Raw genomic sequence first — 20,416 nt, 5'->3', positions numbered from 1 at the left:
ACATTGCCAGAAACGGAATATTATACGTTTTGAAAGCAACGTGCGCGATCGGACGGTTTGGGAAAATATGTGTCGTATTCTTTCTGCTCTCTGATAAACGTAAATTTCATTTTGTTGGACACAAAATGCCTTTGAAATTTACGATATTAATTTTCATAATCGTGAGAGATGTAAATTAAAAATTACTCTTTGATGTCATATAAAGTTTCATTAAACGTTGAGGTAGATTTGGAGAAATATTCTCATGGATATATATATTATCTGAAAAGAGAAGAAAATCAGGCGAAAAATAATGAGATGAAACAAGAAAATTAAACGGCATGTTATAGCAAAAGATTGAAATTACACAGTTTAGAGATTCTATTCCAAACTATGTTCTAAAACCATACTAATTCTATCGTATACGACACGCGAAGACTCCAATGCCATAAATCCTGTAAATTGTAACTTTACGAAATACCATATTTCTTTCGAGCTTGCGTTCTGAATCGCCTGATACGCAATCGAATGCATCAACGAAATAGGACAATGAAAACACATTTAGTTCGTGCGTCGATCGAGATGAAGGTTCGTAGCGATAACGGATAATTAGTTTCGCATTTATTTGAGCAGAATACATGTTCGATATGTTAATTTCAGGCTGCATTATGCAACATATTGTCTCACATATAATAAACAGTGAAATGTCATTTTATAAATATGCAATTTCCACGATGCTCTGGCATATATGTAATTAATGTGACACGATAACGCAATAAATACCAGCATTCTGTTAGATGACAGCGAATATCTTCCACGTGTTTATCGAGTTAGCTATTCTAAAGATGCTGACAACCGGTTAGATTAATCGTCAGATATTAACATACAACAATTTGTTCCTAAACACGAATTTATCGATGATTCGATTAAAATTTCCCCGATGCACGAATAAACACAGCAAAACTTAACGTTTGAATGAAATATTGGCGTTTTGTTTAATCCGGTTTAATAGAGAAGAGATCGATTCATGAATATTTTTGTTAGTACAGGAAATACACACGTTTGATTAACGATCATCTTTCTGATATCGAAGTTTCTCCATAATATAAAGAATCGTAGAATCATTACTAATTCCGCTATGTTAGTTGTGTTTATCACACGACATTTAAATTAATTCGGAACAGAATAAATCCGTTTGTACGAGCAAAGAACTCTTTCTAATTCGGAAAAACGCCTGTGATGTTAAGCCTCGATTAAAAAACATCCGTATGTTTTCAAATGTTACGAAATTATTACGTGTACACGTAAAAGGGCGATTAAAAATTTTAATAAATACGATGTCCTGTGCGCATCATTTTTTGTGTTTCTTGTATCTTGTTCTCTAAAGGAAAAATTCCTTGTATAGCTTTTTCACTGTCCTGGCAATTGAACCAGTAACGAGTAATGATTAGTATGCAAGCGTATTAAGATCGGAAATCCATAGATACTATGCGAGGACTATGAGCACTGCCACGTGTACTTACGTACATTGTTAAAGAATAATCGACTCGAGTACGGAGATACTTCAAAGCGTCTGCTGTTCAATGACGAGTGTTCCTTCAAATAAAACCGTCGATCGAGTTTTAATTAATTCGTACGCTGATTTCATTGCTAGACGGGTGTCTGGAATTTACAATCACGTTACTAGCTATCCGATAGGATATTAATAGCGTTAAATTATAAATCTAACAATGCCAACTTTAAGTAGAATGTAGTTAAAGTATCAAGTTGTCGATGCGAAACTTCGATGCGATATACGAGAACCGTACACGCATAATACGATCGGTAACATCGATTACGAAAGTTTACCGAGGAGTTTGCCAAGCTTTATCGGAAAAATGTAAACTACTAAGTACAAATTAATGTACATTCGCTTTAAAAGTCGATCAACGCGAAATTCAACTACTATTAATTCGTAAAGATATTTTATGAAAATTATGAAGTTGTAAATTGTTCAAGCCACGAGCAGTAAATCTTTCGTCTAATTATTCTCTCGCGAGGAATAAGAATTTTTTTCTTTTTTTAATTTCATCCTTTCAAATTCCTTATGAAAAGAATTGTATGAATTTGAAATACAGCGTGCTTTTACTCGAGACTGGAAGATATAAATTGAATTTATATCAGCCGAGTTGAAAGCGTAGGATCCTTCCAATCATTCCCGAAAGTAGAAGAGAAACGGTCTTTGAAAGTTCGTGCTTCTTCCGCGTGTTTCATCGCGACTTTTACCCGCTCCGCAAACACGCCTACATATCTGTTAATTTCCGAGCCGCCGCGGGCCAAAGGAAACTTCCAAGCGATGGAGAACGAAATACTGCAAACACTTTTGACACAGTTCCTTTGCACGGTCCCGAGAAACGAATTTGCAATCCGCCACGAATTTCTACCGTTCTCTTATTCTTTGCGTACAATACTATTGCCCTCGTCTGGTTAAAATTATATTTCCGCCACTTCCAACGGTGAAATCAAATTTGACGTAGTAATGGAATCGGAAGGAAGACAAAATTTATTTCATACGCCGCGAAATTCTAATTTCATAATTACACAGAACAAACTTTAAAAATATCAGGAAAAGATCAGGTTTTGTTGGGTTATTTGATGCACGATGCTTCTTTCTTCTTGGCGATTCACGAACAGTAATACAAAAAAGGAAAGATGATCTCTAAATGAAGAAAAAGTTATATTATCTAAGAAAGATAATTATCTGATGTCTGAATTAACGTAAGGAAATTGAAAGATATTAAATTTTAGACTAAAATCGATATGTAAGTACATCGTTGTTTAAAGTTCCACGTACACCTAACGCAAAAGTTCGCAAGTTGGTGCAAACACGAAAGAGGAAGATCATGTAAAACTAAATAAAATATACAATAATGTAATTTATATAATTACATTATATCATACGATCTATATAATCCTCATATATATTTACACGTATAAGAAACCAAACTAACGACATTTCTTTCATCGCACACTTCATCGTTATTGCTGATTTACCTTTGGTTGTTTCACTTTTATATCAAAGAATTCAACAGTTTTAATATTATACGAGCCATAGTGCTGTTAAACTCTATAAATTTGGTTGCATCGTGCAGGAACCTAGCGCAACGTAATCTTATGTCCGATCGACGAATTCGCGAATACTATCACAAAGCGTGTTTCAGGCCGTGTTGCTGGACATTAACAAACACCGGTGTAATTAAACGATTTGCCATGGAACGGGCACGTTAAGCTGGAAAGAGAAATCGCTGCACGATGGTTTACGGGTGGGAAACAGGCCGCGAACATTTAATTGGATGAACGTCGAATCTAGCCCGATTGGAAGACAGGGGACAAAGGAAAGGGGAAGCGTGGACCGGTTGACGAGCAACAAATAAAACTTATCAACAAGTCGGCCCTGGCTGTCGTTGCATCGTCGATGCAATCGACGACCCGTGACCATTCGATTGGATGGCTCACTCGATTGCATATTGCATCGCACGAATATCGAAATCCCTTGCGCTCAATTAAAAGCACGACAAGGCTCTCGGCTGAAATATCGAACACACGAACTTTAAATCGTTCGGCAGGAGTTGAGGGCGAGGGGTGGCCGTAGAGAAACGTTTTCGTTAATAGAAAAATAAAACGAGAAAAAATAGAGAAAAGGTCCAATATGTCACGTTTGCATACGTGTCAATCTGTCGTAGAATTCATGTTTCCGTTCTGTTTCTGTACACCGGTCATTCGATCGAGCTTCAGCTTTTCGGTGCACGAAGGAAAGCAGATTTTGTTGAAAATTTTGCTTTCGTCCCGATCTAGCGAATTTGGCTCGTTAAAAATTTTCGACGGTTCCCGCTATTTTAGCGAAACTGAGAGACGCGAGAGAATTTTAAAAGCAAAATTTAGGAACTTCTAATATGTTATTAACATGTAACTTAATATATTTGTAATTAGACTGTAACCGTACACATGTTGTTAATTAGACGGTGAATTTTTATGCAAATTCATATTTTCGAGAATATAATTTAAAAAATAGGCCCTGGTAAAACATTGTTTTATTTAGCGAGCATTATAGAAATCAGGATATTTCGGATATTTTTACATATTATGTAAATTTCGTGCATTTCTGCAACTTTATAATATCAATGTATTGCAAGCTTTTGTAAATGCATAAAAATTCGCAGTGTATTAATAATTTATATTTCCTCTTTTTGTCTTGATTTTAAATCGTTCCAACTCTGACAATCTCCGTATATCTTCATCCTTCTTATTAACTTGGCAAATATCTGGAATTTTTGTCTTCAAAATAAAAACGTGAAGATCCTACGAAAGAGACGAGGGAACACGCGATTTGAACAAGCTCCATATATTTTCAATAACATTGAAATCGAACCCGAATTGCCCGAGTATGAAATCGAGATATTTTTCCGTAAAACTTAGTTCGGTGTCATAATGCGATAATGTCTAGTAAATTAATTGCTATACACATGAACATATGTGTCGAAGGTAGTATTTAAAGGAAGAAAAAATTTCGCAAATTATGTTTTGTTATATCGTATCCGTTGGGAAGGCAACGATCTTCGTTTGTTAACTTCGAAGAGAAATTTTTCTAATATTTATAAAATGTTATATTATTCGATGTAAGAATTATCATACGAAGGAATGGAGGGAGTAAAATTTCAAGTTGTGCGAGATTCAAGGCACGACGCGAATTTCGACGTAAGACTTAGCACGATGTCGCAAACTTTCTCGAGAGTCTGAAATTTGGAAGACAAAGAGAAAGTTTCAATTCTCATTTTTCCATGATGAAGTGCACCGTTTGTCTCGTCAGCAACTACAAAGGAACTTTATGAAAATTGAATGCGAATTGTGGCAACCAGCGACTACGAAATGCTGGCGGAATTAGTTGCACGAAATTTCGTACAACTACTTTGATGAAAATGGAAAATAAACTAAATGTGTAGAATTGAAAGATACGGTAAATAGTGTCGGTTCGTTAGAACCCGTAATTAAAACTCTGTAGAGTTTGTTAATTCAGTTTATAAACGACGATAGTGCCGCGTTTGAAATTATACAATTTTGCTTCTAACCTACGTAAAGTGTGAAATGACATTTTAAACGTTTCTGCAAATTACAATTTACCACTTGGAAATGGAATGCAAATTAAGGGGTCAGTCGATTAACTTCACGGTGTGTCACATTATAGTATTACATGTAAACATGATCTGTACGTGTTCTATTATTATTATTGTTATTACTGTTTACTATGGTACTGTACGTAGTCGTGTACAGTATACACTTTATTATTATCATTATTATTCCGCTGTCGCAATTAATTTATGATACAATAGTATAAAATTAGTACTAAAAAATACGGCAGGCGCATTGTTGAAAATATATCTACCATTCAGAATTCATAGAACGGAAGAAAAGAATTTAATAATAAAAATACAACAGTACAATCTTCTTGACTTCATCTTCTGTGCACGAAATAAATTTATTAAAAAATATACTACGGTGTATACTAATGACAAGAATGAAGATTTATTATTTACTACAATTTTTTGATAATAAAAAATCAAGAAAGAAGTGGTTACGTTCCTACATTCCTCGTTTTCGTGAATTTTAGACCATGTTCTTCGATTTCCTATATATCTCGAGAAATTCGAGAAATCCTTGAAGTAGAATTTCAATCTCGATGCAGGTCGACGCGAGGTGTGTTAGAAAATCCAAACTACTCAAGAAATACACGTTACGGCGCGAAGAACAGCCGGCATTTCCGATGGACGAAAGCATTCTCGCGCCGGGTTGAGAGGCGCGAGAGATCTGAAGCGCGCAGCCAGCAAGGCAGACGTGTTCTACTGTCGAACGATTCGACACGATCAGAACGGTTCCGAACAGAGGCGTGTAGCATTGTGACGTCAATGCACGCTCCTCTACACCCTTGTCATCGCATTACACACGGCAGGTGAGTAATTTCGAGACGGTGGACAGCGATGACCTCTCTTCCTTCTTGCGAAATTCCGCGCTAACCGAAAGCAGCAGATTCCAGATCTTTCATTTTGCAATTTTTAGTGATAACTGGTGATCGAATATAAGAAATTCGTATACGTAGAATTCGTTGCAGACAATTGAAAGATAAGAGAGAGTTTAGATAATATTTGCCTTCTACACGGAAACTTCTTCTCTTTTATATCCGATAAAATACGGCGAAGCAAGCACCAAGAACAGGAAAAATAAGATGCAGCACAAAATATATTTGATTTTTAAATAACGATTTTCGCATCGTTACTTTTAAAATGTCTTTCGAGGTATGAAAGCATCGTTAATATAAAAATACTTTAAAAGTGATACATCGAAAAGATACATCACCAGCAAGAAGAACGAGACGAAAATCCACACAGTGATACTTAGAGTTAGAGACACACAGAACGAACATTCGAACATTTTAGTACCAAAAAGCAAAACCATACTATATCACGCGCGATAGTGATCAATCTTTTCCATTTGCAAATAGAGAAATTTTCGTTCCATTTCCAATTTGCAACATTATTTTACAAATCCAAATAGACAAGCTAACTGTATAACAGAATAATTCCATTGAGGAACAGAGCAAACGAATATAGATGACCGGCCAACGAACAATTTCAAATCGTTTCAAACGGAAACGATCAGTCAGGCCAGTGATCAGAAAGCGTTATTCGGGTGCTGATAACAGGCCTGCTCGAATATCCAGATATTAATAGTAGCAATGTCTGCGTCGTTGGATAGGTATCGCCCGTTATCTTCGATTGTCCGATTAGCCGTCGTTTTATTTGATTATCCGTGCTGCATAGCTACACACGGGTTCGCTCGATAATCCGTTCATCCTTGTATTTTACGTGTAATAACAGGAATGGCTGGCTAAATAACGGTATAACCGGATTAAACGTGGTAATTGCAGAAGAGTAATCACGTAGCCATGCACAGGCTTCAAACTTGGCGTCAATGCGTAAATGAATCCGCGATAACTTCAAGTAACGTGGCAAGCATGGCATTTATCGACACGAACTAGTAAGCAAACTATGGGCGGCGAATATGAATCTCATCGCTATTGTTTCTAAGCTGATATACGATATGTAATCGTTAGACTGTAATTTTTTATCAAATTTCATATTTGAACGCGGGTAAGGAAATAAAAATCTGATAGAGATTTCCTTCATCTACTAAGTAAAAATTATAGCGAGCATTCTGCTTTCGTTACTTTGTACTCTATTTTTGCATGTCGTATGCGTTCTATGAATTTTTAAACGCATAATGTGCATAAATGTGTGACAATCCGTAGTCTAATAGTTACAATATTTATGCGAATAACGTAAACAACGATGTGAAATCAATTTTGCTATAACGTGACAGTTGAACTGATCAAAAATTTGGCGAAAGGCGAAGAAAAATATTGATGATTACTGATTCGCGAATGAACCCTTGGTAATTAGAAGGAACAGTTAGTAATTAGTCGCTACGAGGCTAACTTTCTGTCCGAAATTCCACATCCTCGTGCAACTCCGCTTTCTTCTCGTCCGAGTGCTAATGTGATTATCCCTCCTCAACTATGTGCTGCAACGTAGGAAAGTAACGTATTCTAAAACCTACAGTCTTAATTCCCATTCCTAACACGTGTTCTGTAAACCGCTAGCACTACAATTATCGACTTGTATTATACACCTAAATATACTCCACACAGTTGATTATAATTAAATTAATAATAACACGAATAAAAAACGGCATTAATTTTACCAAAAGTCGCTGCATATTTTCAATGATCGGGGAAACACAAAAACGTCGTTGTTTTTCAATTCATCGAACGGGAAGTCCTTAAAATTGCCGACCTATTAAATTAAAATACTGATCGAACATCGAGATACAGTAGACATATTCTCGTCTATAATTCCCTTTCACCGAAGGCCATTACAAAAGCTTATCCGAAGATCATAAAATACTCGAGTGATAAAATATCAAGACACGAAATGATCCGAAAAATGGAATATGAGCGGGGCTCAAGGATTTACCGGCGAAGAGATCGAATCTGGTCCTGCTCCTCTCACTGTCCTCGAAACCCTCAAGGTCGTCCTCGTAATCCTCGTAATCCTCCACGCGTTCCCTCCTCTCTTTCTCGCTGACATTCCTCGGCAACGCATTGCTGGTAGTCCTTTGAGCATGCCTCATTCTGGCCTGGTTATTGCTACTGAAGAGGACAGCTGGCGGCGGCGGCGTCGACAGCTGCGACCCCTGAAGACGCCTCTGAAGATATCTGGCCAAGATCGCCTGTACCGCGTCTGTCTCCGCGCCGCCTGCAAGACAGAAATCATGTTGCTCTCGTAATCAGGCCAATTACCTTGCGTTTGTGTGTGTGTTTTTTTTTTTGTTTCTTTTTTTTATTTCGTTTTGTTTTTTTAAATTCATTTATTTCATTTTTATTCCGTTTCGTTCTCTTTCGATACATTTTTATATTGTACGCCGACGCTCTCAGTCACCAGAGAGATATACACCGAAGGCAATTCTCGCAAACGCTTCTCCTACATTCTCCGACTTGAGTCCGTTATCTTCGGCATCTAAGATACGGATCTGTTGGGTTATTTTGTCGACGAGTCCACCGACTGCGCGGCAAAACTCATCGTCCCTTCCTTTTCTTCCTTTTCCGTTTGTCCTTCTTTCCTTTCTTACAGTGTCACGCCACAGTTACGCTCCTACTTCGTCGAACTTAATTTTAAAGACACTTCAAGGTGCGTTCGATACATTCCAACGAAGTATTTTTCGTTTGAACTAAAACTCGATACATCTGTCGTAACGTGGAACGAAACTTTATGTACACCGTGTATGTAGTTTCGTGAAACTGTATGTACTTTTGTATTATCCTTTCATGTTCCATGCATTCCTGTCCATCCGTTATCCTTGCACAGTGCCATTCTAAAAAAGTGCAATTTTACCGAATGACAAGTAACGACTTATGAAAGCAATAATGTACGTTATATCGTCTTTTGTTCCAATATCTACGTGTTCCTTCTTTATTTCTCTTCCTCTCTCTCTCTCTCTCTCTCCAGCTCTCTCTCACCTGTTCCTCTTCTCTCGTTTTCTCTCTTGCTGCTCTTCCGCCTTAATTCCAAATACGTCGTGGAACACCGTGCATCTAAAGTTTCTCGTACATTCGTATGCATGAAACTTTTCGTACGACTCGCTAAGAGCTCCTAAGAGGGCCACGGAACCGGAGTAATACACTGCTCCCGCGTCTCTGTCTTCCTTTCTTCTATTCCGGGTTTTTGACCAGCTGTGGGAAACATTCTGTGAAAATGTCGTCACTTAGGGAACGCTTTTCCCCCGTTCGTCGCTACGCTGATCCATCTCTCTTCCTTTCGCGGTGTCTTTAATATATTTCTCTTTATCCGTTGGTATAATCCGAGTGAAAATTGTTCGCTGTTGTCGCACGACGATGGGGGATGTACAGTGGTGATGCAGGACGATCTTGACTAGTTTTATCGCGTTAGATTTCCTTTGGTAAAGTTGCAATGGAGCAAGTTTATCGTGGTTTATCAGTTTTCTGTTTCCTTGTTTCTGAATTTGTACGGTTTCAAATATCAAATTTATTGATGTCGAAGCAGTATCGACTCGATGTTCGTCGTTGCGCGATCATCTCTCTGCTGCGGTATCGTTGTCGTTCAGCTTGAAACAATAATGCACCTTCTTGCGAATGGAAAGGAATAGAAGCTTACAGAAGTCTCGATATTCGCGTAAGAAGCTTACACAAGTAACAACCATTTCGATGGTAAGGGAAGAGAATGTTGTTTGGTAGAAAATAAAGCTCTTTAAAAATATCCGTAGTTGTCTATGCTAGAGCTTCAGGGCATCGAGGAACGATGTCCGACTTGATATCTTGACAGATCCATTTGTCATTTTTAATGCTGTATTTTTAACGTTGACCTAGTGGCACCCATTGCAAAGCCAACTGTACTCGATGTAGCTTCATTGTGATAATTACACGATTTCTATTTATAGGATCTGAATAATTTATCGGATCTATCGAAGGAAAGCATAATTTCTATCGTAGGAGGTACTTCAAATCACTATTAATCGATGCACGTCAATCATGAACAATTACCAAGATACTCGTCGTGACTTATATAAGCACGCTTTATTTAATCCGTTGCTGTTGCACAGCATCTCAAAATCTTCGCGTTCAAATACGAAATTACGGTACGACTTTCACCAAATTCCCCGTACAGGTAGGTCATCGTCGGAATCCAATAGTTTATGATTCGACCTCGATTCCAGTTGCAATCGTATATTCGATTTTTTCGGTCATCGGAGTAACTTTATTTTCATACGAGAGAAGATTATTTTGAGTTACTTCGTAAGTATACGTGTCAGCATTAAGTAGGGACTTTCGAATAAAAGTATCGTAATTTCTCCTAGTTTCTATTCTTGCCTGTTGATCACTCTTGTAAGAGATCATTTCCAAATGTTTCCAATTAATCCGTGTTTTCATAATCGGCTATTACGTTATGTACGCCGTAATTCGATTCTTTCTACAAAAATATATATTACTTAATATTCCTGGATTCCTTTAAGGCCGCGTGTACATTTATGAGATATTTAAAAATGTAAAAATTTGCCAAATGTACGTCTAAAGTCAGTGAAATATCGCAAATAGAATATTCCTCGTAACATTTAATACGTGGAACAAATATCAGCTTGGGTTCCATCTCTCTGGTTCCCTTTGCAGAAGTACAAATCTGCATCAGTATCTGCGTTTCAATCGTAATATCTGATATGTCAAACAAATCTGTATTCGAATTACATTCACAAAACTAAATTGTACGGACATACGTAAATTCGCGTAAACATTGGCAGTCTACTAATTGCAGGCGTCGTGAACATAGATCTTGCGAAGCCTAATAGCAGTGAGATCGACCGGCAACGGAGCATAAAATCGTCGGACACTTTATTTATAGAGGATCACGAGGATGAACGTGACACGAAGCGGTAACTTACGACATGTTCCAGAGAGAGAGAAAGAGAGAGAGAGAGAGAGAGAGAGAGAGAGAGAGATTGGTCGAAACGTAGCCGACTAACCGAGAATCAGGATCACGTGATTAAAGCATCGACGTTATGCCGAGTGTGTAACTGCGTTTGCTCGTAAAGGTAAATGATATGCAACGGAGCCACTCGACCTGGCAGGACACTCCATTAGAGAGTCCTCGCAACGTGGGCATGCGTTTGACGTTCAACGGCGTCCTCGAATCGTCAACGTCACGTATACGTGCGATGCGTACGAATTAAAGGGTGCACCGGATACTCGATACACCACTCGTGGATAGGAAGTGGTGAAAAACCAATGCTCGATACCGCTGGGCACCGTTTCATTCAGATAATACTCGTCGACGAGAAAGAAACGAGGACGTTTGATCGATGAACGTGATACGATGCGATCCCGATTCGCCTTTAATCCCTTGATAGATACATTATCTTTATTTGCGGACGAAATATCGCGATTGAAACGGTTATTATGGACAGATTTCGTTCAACTTTCTCACATTTTCATGTTAAATGGTTTAAAGGAACGTTCGATTTTTGGAAGATATAATTTTGTATGGATTTCGTCCAGTTTATTAAATAAAACTAACGCTACAGGTATTTAGTTTTTGATACGATCCTGATCGATTTCGATAACACGTGGAAAGTTTTTATCGAATTATAGGCGATTCGTGACAATTTAGGGAAATTTGTAAATTTGATATCTATAAATTATAGGGAACTTAGGTCAAGTAATAATTAATTAAGAACACACGATACTCGATATCGTTGTTGGTATCTAACGTGTTGATCTAGAAACCTAAAGATTTATGCAATTAGTAAATTATTAATGATGGACTATTGGATAATGGATCGATAGAATAGGTGACCCTTTTTCTTACTATTACGATCAGGTTCAATGAAATTGAGGAAATTTGTGTTAAATTTCGGAGAACTTAAATTGACGATAAAAATATCGGAAGAAATTTCAGTGATTTCCAACGAGCTGAGTCAATAGTTTATTCAATTCTACTTTGTTGCTCAATATATTAACGTAATGTAAAACGTGTTGACATGAAATTTTACGATTTACGATACAGTAGGCTGACGCGATATTTATTGTACGATGTCTACTATGTAAAAATTATTAAATTGCAATTATTAAATACTAGAAGCTATTAATTTCCAAAAACGAAATTCAAAAGATACGAAACTTTTACGAGTCCGCGTTCTTCGTATCGAGTTCCGGTAACATAACGCCGTTCTCATTACGTTTCGTGGCCTCGAACTTCGTGACATTGAGTCCTTAAACATGTAGTTGACAGTTGTCAGTGGTAATGGATCGGGTTTGTCACGACCCGATCGTATCTGCCGTAAAATCACCGTGACACGACATATTAAATTCCACGATGCCATACATATTAACATCGAGCACATTTGCAATTCTAGAGGCTGGGTCGTTTAATATCTGAGGCGAAATATTGTTTGCATAAAATTGTATCTTCCAATATATTGAACGTGTTCGAAATTCGTCTTCCTTGATGCACCGCGACCGATTTAATTCCCGCGCATTTGAATATTCGCGTTCATATTCGTCGGCGAAAAATATTTGCAACGAAAATGCATTTAGAGCGGTTCCGGGAAATTAATTCCAAACTACGCCACGGTCGAGCCATGTTTCAAATTACAAATGCTATACTTACTCCACTTTTACATTGTTCCCGACTGTGCCGCCCCCCCGGAAGTCACGCGCGCACAATGAAAGGGATGAAAAAAAAAAAAAAAAAGAAAAAATACCAAACGATCAAAAAGTTGGAAACGAACAAACTTCGCGTAGGTATATCTAAACCGGAACATTGCGGGACAAAGCAAAAAACAATCGCAAATCGCTTGGTCGCAACCGCAAAATTCGGATCTTTCGGTAACCTAAATCTCTCGTGGAAAGAAAATTACTTGAATTTCATTAGGAAAAGAATGAACGTAACGAAAAGAAGAAAATTGTAAAGATGCGCGAGTGAGCACGTGCCAGGATAACATGCACAAATTCTCGTTTTCGTGATCGTGTTAGCTGCATAATTCTGCTACTATGCGAATGTCAAGTATCCTGGGATACGAGAGCTCGATATTACCACTAATCTGCGTCTGTTCGCTCGCTGTCCTCGCGTGGAACGTTTTGCTGGTCGTGTCGAGCGTCCGGAGGTTGTTATCGATCTACGAGGTGAACAAGTCGAGAAGAAGGTGGAAGAAATCGACGTCGGATCATCTGGTACCGGGAAGCGTCTCGTGGCGCGGAGGAAATCAATTATTGACCAGGTCTCCTGTCGAGAACCAGCGTAATTACGTCGATTTTGTCGCGCAAGCTCGTTCGTACGCGTGGCTACCTCGTAATTGAATTTAATTGATTGTATCGCGCCGATTGCGCTCCCGACCCACCTCCCGTTATTTTCCGATGAATTTTCGTACGCGGAATCCGTTACTTCCGCGACCATGGTAAAAAGTAATTAAATCGCGGCCCGTCAAATCGAATAATCACGAAAAGGTTGATCGATTCGATTCAATTTCCAAGTTGACGCTGACTTTCGTTCTACGTGCAACGAATATTGCGTACGGTCGATGAGTAATCGCTTTGTCGGCCAATCCGATATGCGTTACTGACTTCCAGATTGTTGCATACTTGTCTTCTCACTCGATGGTTTTTTATCGTACGAGGGAATACTCGCGTATTTCTATCGACGTATAGAAGCTTGTTCGTATTTATAAGGCTGGATTAGACGATCGTTGAATAATATAAGAGAATTCTTGGATTTGCTATCGATTAATTTAAATAGCTAATTCCGATAAGAACCATACGTTCGAATATATCTATTTTGTTATTAATTTAACAGCTCGTTAATCTCTTCAAGAATAAATTCGATTATTTTTATACTGTATCATACGTATAAACGAATACTCTTGTTGTCTCCTCTTACTATTTCGAAAGACAGTTAACTTCGATAAGAATCGACTAATTTCCTCAGAGATCTGCTTTGCATAGGCGACCGGAGTTCCAGCCTTGCACAGTCAAACGTCTACTCGAGGAGATCTTTCAAGATATTCGTGCATCATTCTGGAAGAATTTGAAAAGTCGTTTGGAAAAGCGAAAGAAGCGTCGTTATGATTCCATCTCGATAGAAATCACCGGGGCGAATATTAGAAACGATATGGACGTTTATTTAGATAGAAGCTCGAACGACGACGTCACTCTCGAAACGAATTTCGACGCAGCAGCCGATAAATTAAAAAACGTGGAAGCGTGGACGAGCGAGGGAAAGAATTCACAGTACGATGCAACGTTCCAAGAAAGCTGCGCAACATCCTCGTCGAAATTTATAGATTGGTCCGAGGGCAAACTCAGCGAGTACGCTATGATGAAAAACGTTGCCGTGGTTCCAGGAGTGGAAAGATATGCAGAGGACGCGTTTGCTCGTGAGAACGAGAATACGTGCCCGAACAACAACGAGGTTCGTTCGTCGTATAAATTCGAGGCGCATTTAGAAATTGGAAGGGACGGCGAACATTCGCAGCAACGTTTGGCAAATTTCGAGATGAGAAATGAAATACCTTCGGAGACGACGGCGAGTCGTTCCCTGGCGGAGAAGTTTCTCGTTTCGATCTTGCAAGAGGACGTCGCGTTCATGAAAAATTCTCAGCAACTTCCGAACGAAAAGGTAGTTGATTTCGAGATGGATGCATCGAAGGAAACCGCTCGTGCATCGAAAGGATTCGCGGAGGTGGAACAGAAAGAAAATGAAAATCCTGCGAAGGTAGCTGATACGTTCGAGGAATTTTCGTTCTGCGAGGCAACGGGTAAGGATGACGATGCGCGTACGCGGAAGGACGATTATTTCGACGAACAGTTTGGAATAGACCCAAAAAGCGAGGCAAATTGTACGGAAGAAAAATCTGCGTTTCATTGGAGCAAGAGTGCGATATCTCGAAGCAAAGATGAAGAGGAAGACGTTGGATCGTCTCCAAAGAAGAATTCGACGAGGAACGAGGATAGAAGAACGGAATCTACGATTTTCTTTAGCCGATCGTAAGTCAATTAGAACGAGAATACTCGATGTGTTTTTACGATTGTACGATACTCGTTGTCGATACTCGCGAAATGAATGAAATTTCAATCGAAACGACACGATTGAAATTTTAACTACAGTTTCATCCTTTCCACGATTTCGACCGGAATTGTCGCGAACGCGATGTCATCGCTCTGTCCTCGTATATTATTTAACGCTTTCTAATCCGTCGGATTGATTTGGATCGGGTAGTAACTCGGTAATCCCGTGTTTTCTCGAAAGGGAAAAGCAAATTGCAGAAATGTCATCGACCCGTGGCATTAAATTTCTAAAAACACTACGCTTTCGTTCGTTCCTTATACCGTATAATTACACACATCATAAAACGATGTACACGTGAAAGTTGTTGGAAAAAAATACTCGACAGACGCGCCACCAGTTCCGGCAAAGAGGAGGAGGAATTGAACGTTATCGTTCGACGTATGATCGTCATGGAGTTGAAGAGGCATCGAAAGAAAGAACAGGCGATGTTGAAGAAGTCTCATTCCGATACGGAGAACGTACTCGCAAGAAAAAGGCGCAACAACGGAAACAGGTATTTTCGATGTTTGTTCCTTTTGTTTCTTCGAATCGTTGCTCGGTAGACACGCGCAATTGTTTCAGAACAGGTCTGTTCGGCGTCAAAGGCCAAACGTTTTTCCGAGATTTGCTGGAGCTGGAGGAAAGTCTGCGGAGTAGTATCGACAACGCGTCAGACAGCCAATCCGCCATAGTCGACGAAAGGATCGCGAAACGCCAAGATCACGCGGAACAAGATGGAAATGGTTCAAAGAACGACGTACAGAACGACGTGACGTTGGTCGATCGTGCACGCGACTCGATAGATTCGATGGCAACCAGCACCTGCAAGATCCACTCGAATATTCAGCTGGAAAGAAAAGTCAATGCGCCTTGCCTGAGGGACGCCGTGGCGGAACGATCGATCGGGCCTACAAAGTACGTTGTTCGACGAATTATTTAACGGCCCGTTGGAATTTACCAACCAGCGTCACGCCCAGGCAGCCTTAAATTACGCCCGGAAACGTATTCAGGCGCGAGTTTGATGTCGCGCGCGGAACATAGGGAAAACATCGTCGATTCGCGACGCTGCTTTCATTATTCAGAGACTCCTGACACGCCTGCAGACAGTCGACGCTCTGACAAAATTTCTATGCTTTATGCCGGCTATCTCGCTTTAACGCGATTCTCCTTGTCCTTTAAAAATTTCATTCCGACCAAATCGCAGATTTTCTATTCGGGCAACCGCACATAAAACAACGATTATTCGATTCGTGTATTCTTCGGAATGGAAAATCGAGTTTAAATTAGACGGTTGCGAATATTTTGGAAAAATTGTGTATCTGGTGGATCTGTAGTTTTCTAATGTTGAAACTCGAATAAGCGTCGCTTTGGTTTGTAATTAGACTGCGAATGTTTATGCATTGCTGGGAGATTTAAATTTCAACAGATTGTCGAGAGTAAAGTGTTTCCAGCGAATATTTGTACATACTTCTTTTCCATTCGAAAGATCTTTATTAGCTTCTACGTTTCATTTTTCCGATCGTATGAAAATTCTACCAAACGACAAAGAATTTAAGTTGGACTTAAATGCTGTAACAAATGCGATGGTAATCAAATACTTTTCGTGGGCACTATATGTGTATAGACATCTACAGTATAATTATAATTCTCAAGGTATTGTTTAACGCTTTACTCAAACCTTTCCTAAGAATACCATTTATGTTGTCTAGAATGTTGACGACCGATCGGCAGAACCAGGTGAGCAAATCAACGCAGACAGAATACGTCTACGTAATACGAGCAGTGAGAAGTTGTCCCGTTCGAAGGAGGCGACTTCCACTGCACTTGCAGCTACATCGACTGGTATCGGGTCGTGATGCAGTTTGTTCTAAAACGGCTTACGCGAGTTTGGATTTGTCGACATACATCTTTCGAAAAGCTTCGGATAATCTCATTTACGAAAAGGGTAAAGCTAGTCTCAGTCCTAGCTACATTCCTAGCCCAGAAAGACATCGATGGAAATACGTGACGCCAAGCAGAGCCAAATGAAATAATAATAACGAAATCGAAATTAATTAAAATACGCTGACAATATATAACACCATGTAACATTTAATTTTTGCAAAATATTATATTGTATTTGTACTCCTCTTTCTCGACAATGTTGCCTAGTTCATTCACGTTGTTGACAATTTTTCGGTCCATCCGATTGATCTTATCTTAATAATTCTAAACAAATTTAATAACATGGATCACCGATGACTACCGCGACCGCTAGCGATTCGACAGCATACGCACGTCCGACCGGCATCTCAGGCGGCTCTGTTCCTATTTAGACTCTCCAATACCATTCTTCTTGTTCATTGCGAACGGTACGTTTTTCGAATTGGTATCAAACTGTGGGAGCTTACAAAGCAACGCAACCGACGCAACTGAGCAAGGTACCTTACTACTAAATAGCAAATTAATACATAATGAGAAAGATTGTCCTATCTATAGGCTAATGTTGGATGTTAAAATTATACTTATCGTCAATTGTACATCGTAAGAGAGATATCGCGTTGAAATATTCGTCGGCAAAACAAAATTTCCAATGTCCAGAATACCCTTGACGAATATGATATGAACGACATTCGAACTTTCATTTAATCCGAAGCTTTCCAAGCTTGGTGACAGCAAGGGTCACCTGCGTTCTGACCGGAAATCAAACGAGCCGCAACGAACACTTCCCGTTCTCCGCGGATCTAAATTTACAGGCTCTCGACACGTTCACAGCCTGAAGTTCGTGGCACTCTAATTAGAAACTGGGCGTCGTTGTCGTTTGGCCACGCGTCGACGGGAGTCGCGACCTTTTAATTACCAACTCCATTTACTCGTGAAAGTCCAATCGATCTCACCTTCCAATACAAACCATCTCTGCGCTCTGTTCGTTCGTTTTTCTTTCTTCGCAACGTACAAACATGTCAGAAACTTTTGCGTCAGGATACAAAGTGCTGCTCGACTAAGTCATTAAATCACTTGCGTGTGTATTTGTTTTTCAAGTTGCGAAGTAAGCGCCGTTGTATTTCATATAGTCGCCTGTACCAGAAGTATTTTTTTAAGGCAACGCGATCATAGAACCGAAGAGTCTCGTCGTACCTAAACTCTTTAATCCTGAAATTCTAAACGATCGTACTCTCTTGCGTAATTTGACGGTTCGTACAGATACGTCTAAAGTCTGTGCAACGAGTCAAGGTACCAGCTACCATATAATATACAGCTTATAATAATAATAATAATAATAATAATAATATACAGTTTATAATAAACAGCTATAAACAAACATTCGCGTGCTGAAGCACACGCGAGAGGCAGCAGGCTTAACTATCTCCCGATCACCAAACGCCAAGTCGTTTGTTCGTATGCGGGACGAATTTCTCGGTCTACAAAATTCGTAGTCAGTTCGCATGAGAAGTGGTAAATACGATATTTAAAAACTACGACAACGTCCCTGTCTTATTCAAATACCGTCACGTGCGTATGTTTATGGTGTCTGGACTCGTTGAACGGACTATAGTAATTTAGTCGAATGACGCGTAGCCACTTACCACTAAGCGATTTGCCTGGTGCATAGAAAGCGTTAGTTGCATGTATAGCGTTAAGTAACATATAATGTTGACTTATAAATTTAATTTGTTAGTAGCAAATGGTAAATTACTAAATTACACACCGCCTCGCTAAATCAATGGATACATCAGTACGAGCCTTAAGTATCGACCATAAATCTTCCTGGAGTTAAATAACGGCAGACTAACGGAACTAAAACTAAAATACACCGTTGCTGGCAAACAAGAGACACACATAGCGTGCACGTAGAAACGGGGAAGGGTTCTTTCAGGAACGACAAGCTTTTTGGGATAAACTCTGAAGACATCGAGTGAACGACAGTCGATCGAAGTTTGGTTGACAAGCTTCCGACTGTTTTCACCGCAAAAATGTGAGACGACCCGCGCAAGATTCATACCGTACGAGCAAATACGGCCAGGTTGCAGAGCAAACTTACGGTACACGCAGCCTGTCGTACGTGACGAGCGGCTTGAGTAATTGTAAACAGAAGACGCTAAAGGCAGCAAGAAAGTTGCGCGACGCTTACCTTGGGCACCTCGCAGCTATCAGTCTGTATAGTCAACTCATAAACGTCTTGGAAAAAATTGATCTAAGAATAAATTCATCGGTATCTCGTAGACAAATCGTATTCGATTCGGTAAATTTTGAATAACCGACGGATGTCGCTCTTGCGGTTGTGCGATAGAGAGTTTGTCGTCGTTTCGAACAACTGAAAAGCTATCGACGAATTAATTTGATGTGGCTCTTTGGCGGATGAACGTTACCCGGAAGCTGACTATCTACGATGATTAGATTTGTAAGAAGGAAGAGTTAGGAAAGCGAATCTTGTTAAAATGAATGACGATGGCAGTTTTGATTCGCGTGTATGTGCACGTGTGAGCTTATCTTGTGTAGTTCATTTGACTTGGACAAAGTATATCATTGGTATTTTATATCTTCGACAGGGCTATGACGATGATCTTTCGTTAAAACGTCAAATTCTTAGCAAAAGTTGCAATGAAACGAAGAATATATTTCTAAAACGGAATACGAATAATGTTGAAGTAATGGACGAACCTTTAATCGAACAATCACACGAAAATAAGATGTAACGCTACACGATGCGTTGGTAATTCTGTTATTTAAGGTTTTGTTAAATTTACTTAATAACAGAAAAATGCACCGCACTGTACTTTGCAGCGAAATATTATGTAATTAAGACTCTTAATCCATTTCTGTACGGTCCAGGCTCGTTAGTCTTTTCAGCACGTAAGAAGTCGGGAAACAGCTCGCCGAATTTTTGTAGTCACGCTCGAGCTGTTGTGCAACTTCTTTTCGCTGAACGGAAGATAAACGAATGAAACGGATGACATCGCGAAACAAGCAAACACTATCTCCTTTTCGCGGAATAATTGCTCGGCAAGAAATTGGACGCGTCTCGTTTGACGCTGCTTTCGTACGAAACTTTTTATTTCACCGATAATGGCTTGGAATTCCCGTTGTGTCTACACTTACGTGTCGTTATTACGCATTTCAAGATCGGTGTCGAGTGTTTAACAACGCCAGTTCAGAGAAATTTAATATGACAATATTATAAGTGGAACGACGACAAGTGACTGGCCACTCGAGTATTTATTAACTTTCTCCTAATTGCGAATTTCATTTTTCCACGTATC

General features: G+C 39.4%; 2 protein-coding genes across 8 annotated transcripts in view; one reads left to right on the top strand and one right to left on the bottom strand.

Annotated features, from left to right (window-relative positions):
• The window catches only part of LOC122569616 (mannose-binding protein C-like), a 202,486-nt gene that overhangs the window by 64,146 nt on the left and 117,924 nt on the right, over positions 1-20,416 (bottom strand). For all 7 annotated transcript variants that reach the window (XM_043730912.1, XM_043730918.1, XM_043730913.1 and 4 more), the window contains one exon: positions 8,043-8,324. In XM_043730912.1, coding sequence (XP_043586847.1) covers positions 8,043-8,324 — 282 coding nt within the window. The remainder of the gene's footprint in view (positions 1-8,042; positions 8,325-20,416) is intronic.
• On the top strand, positions 13,127-17,204 carry LOC122569611. Its single transcript, XM_043730894.1, has 5 exons — positions 13,127-13,353; positions 14,060-15,115; positions 15,523-15,690; positions 15,759-16,091; positions 16,886-17,204. The coding sequence occupies exons 1-5, from the start codon at positions 13,127-13,129 to the stop codon at positions 17,202-17,204; spliced, it is 2,103 nt and encodes a 700-aa protein (XP_043586829.1).

This window comes from Bombus pyrosoma, linkage group LG7, assembly GCF_014825855.1.
Source record: "Bombus pyrosoma isolate SC7728 linkage group LG7, ASM1482585v1, whole genome shotgun sequence".
NCBI classification, from domain to species: Eukaryota; Metazoa; Arthropoda; class Insecta; order Hymenoptera; family Apidae; genus Bombus; species Bombus pyrosoma.
The sequence above is the reverse complement of the archived record's forward strand: the minus strand, read 5'-3'. Positions and strand labels throughout refer to the sequence as shown.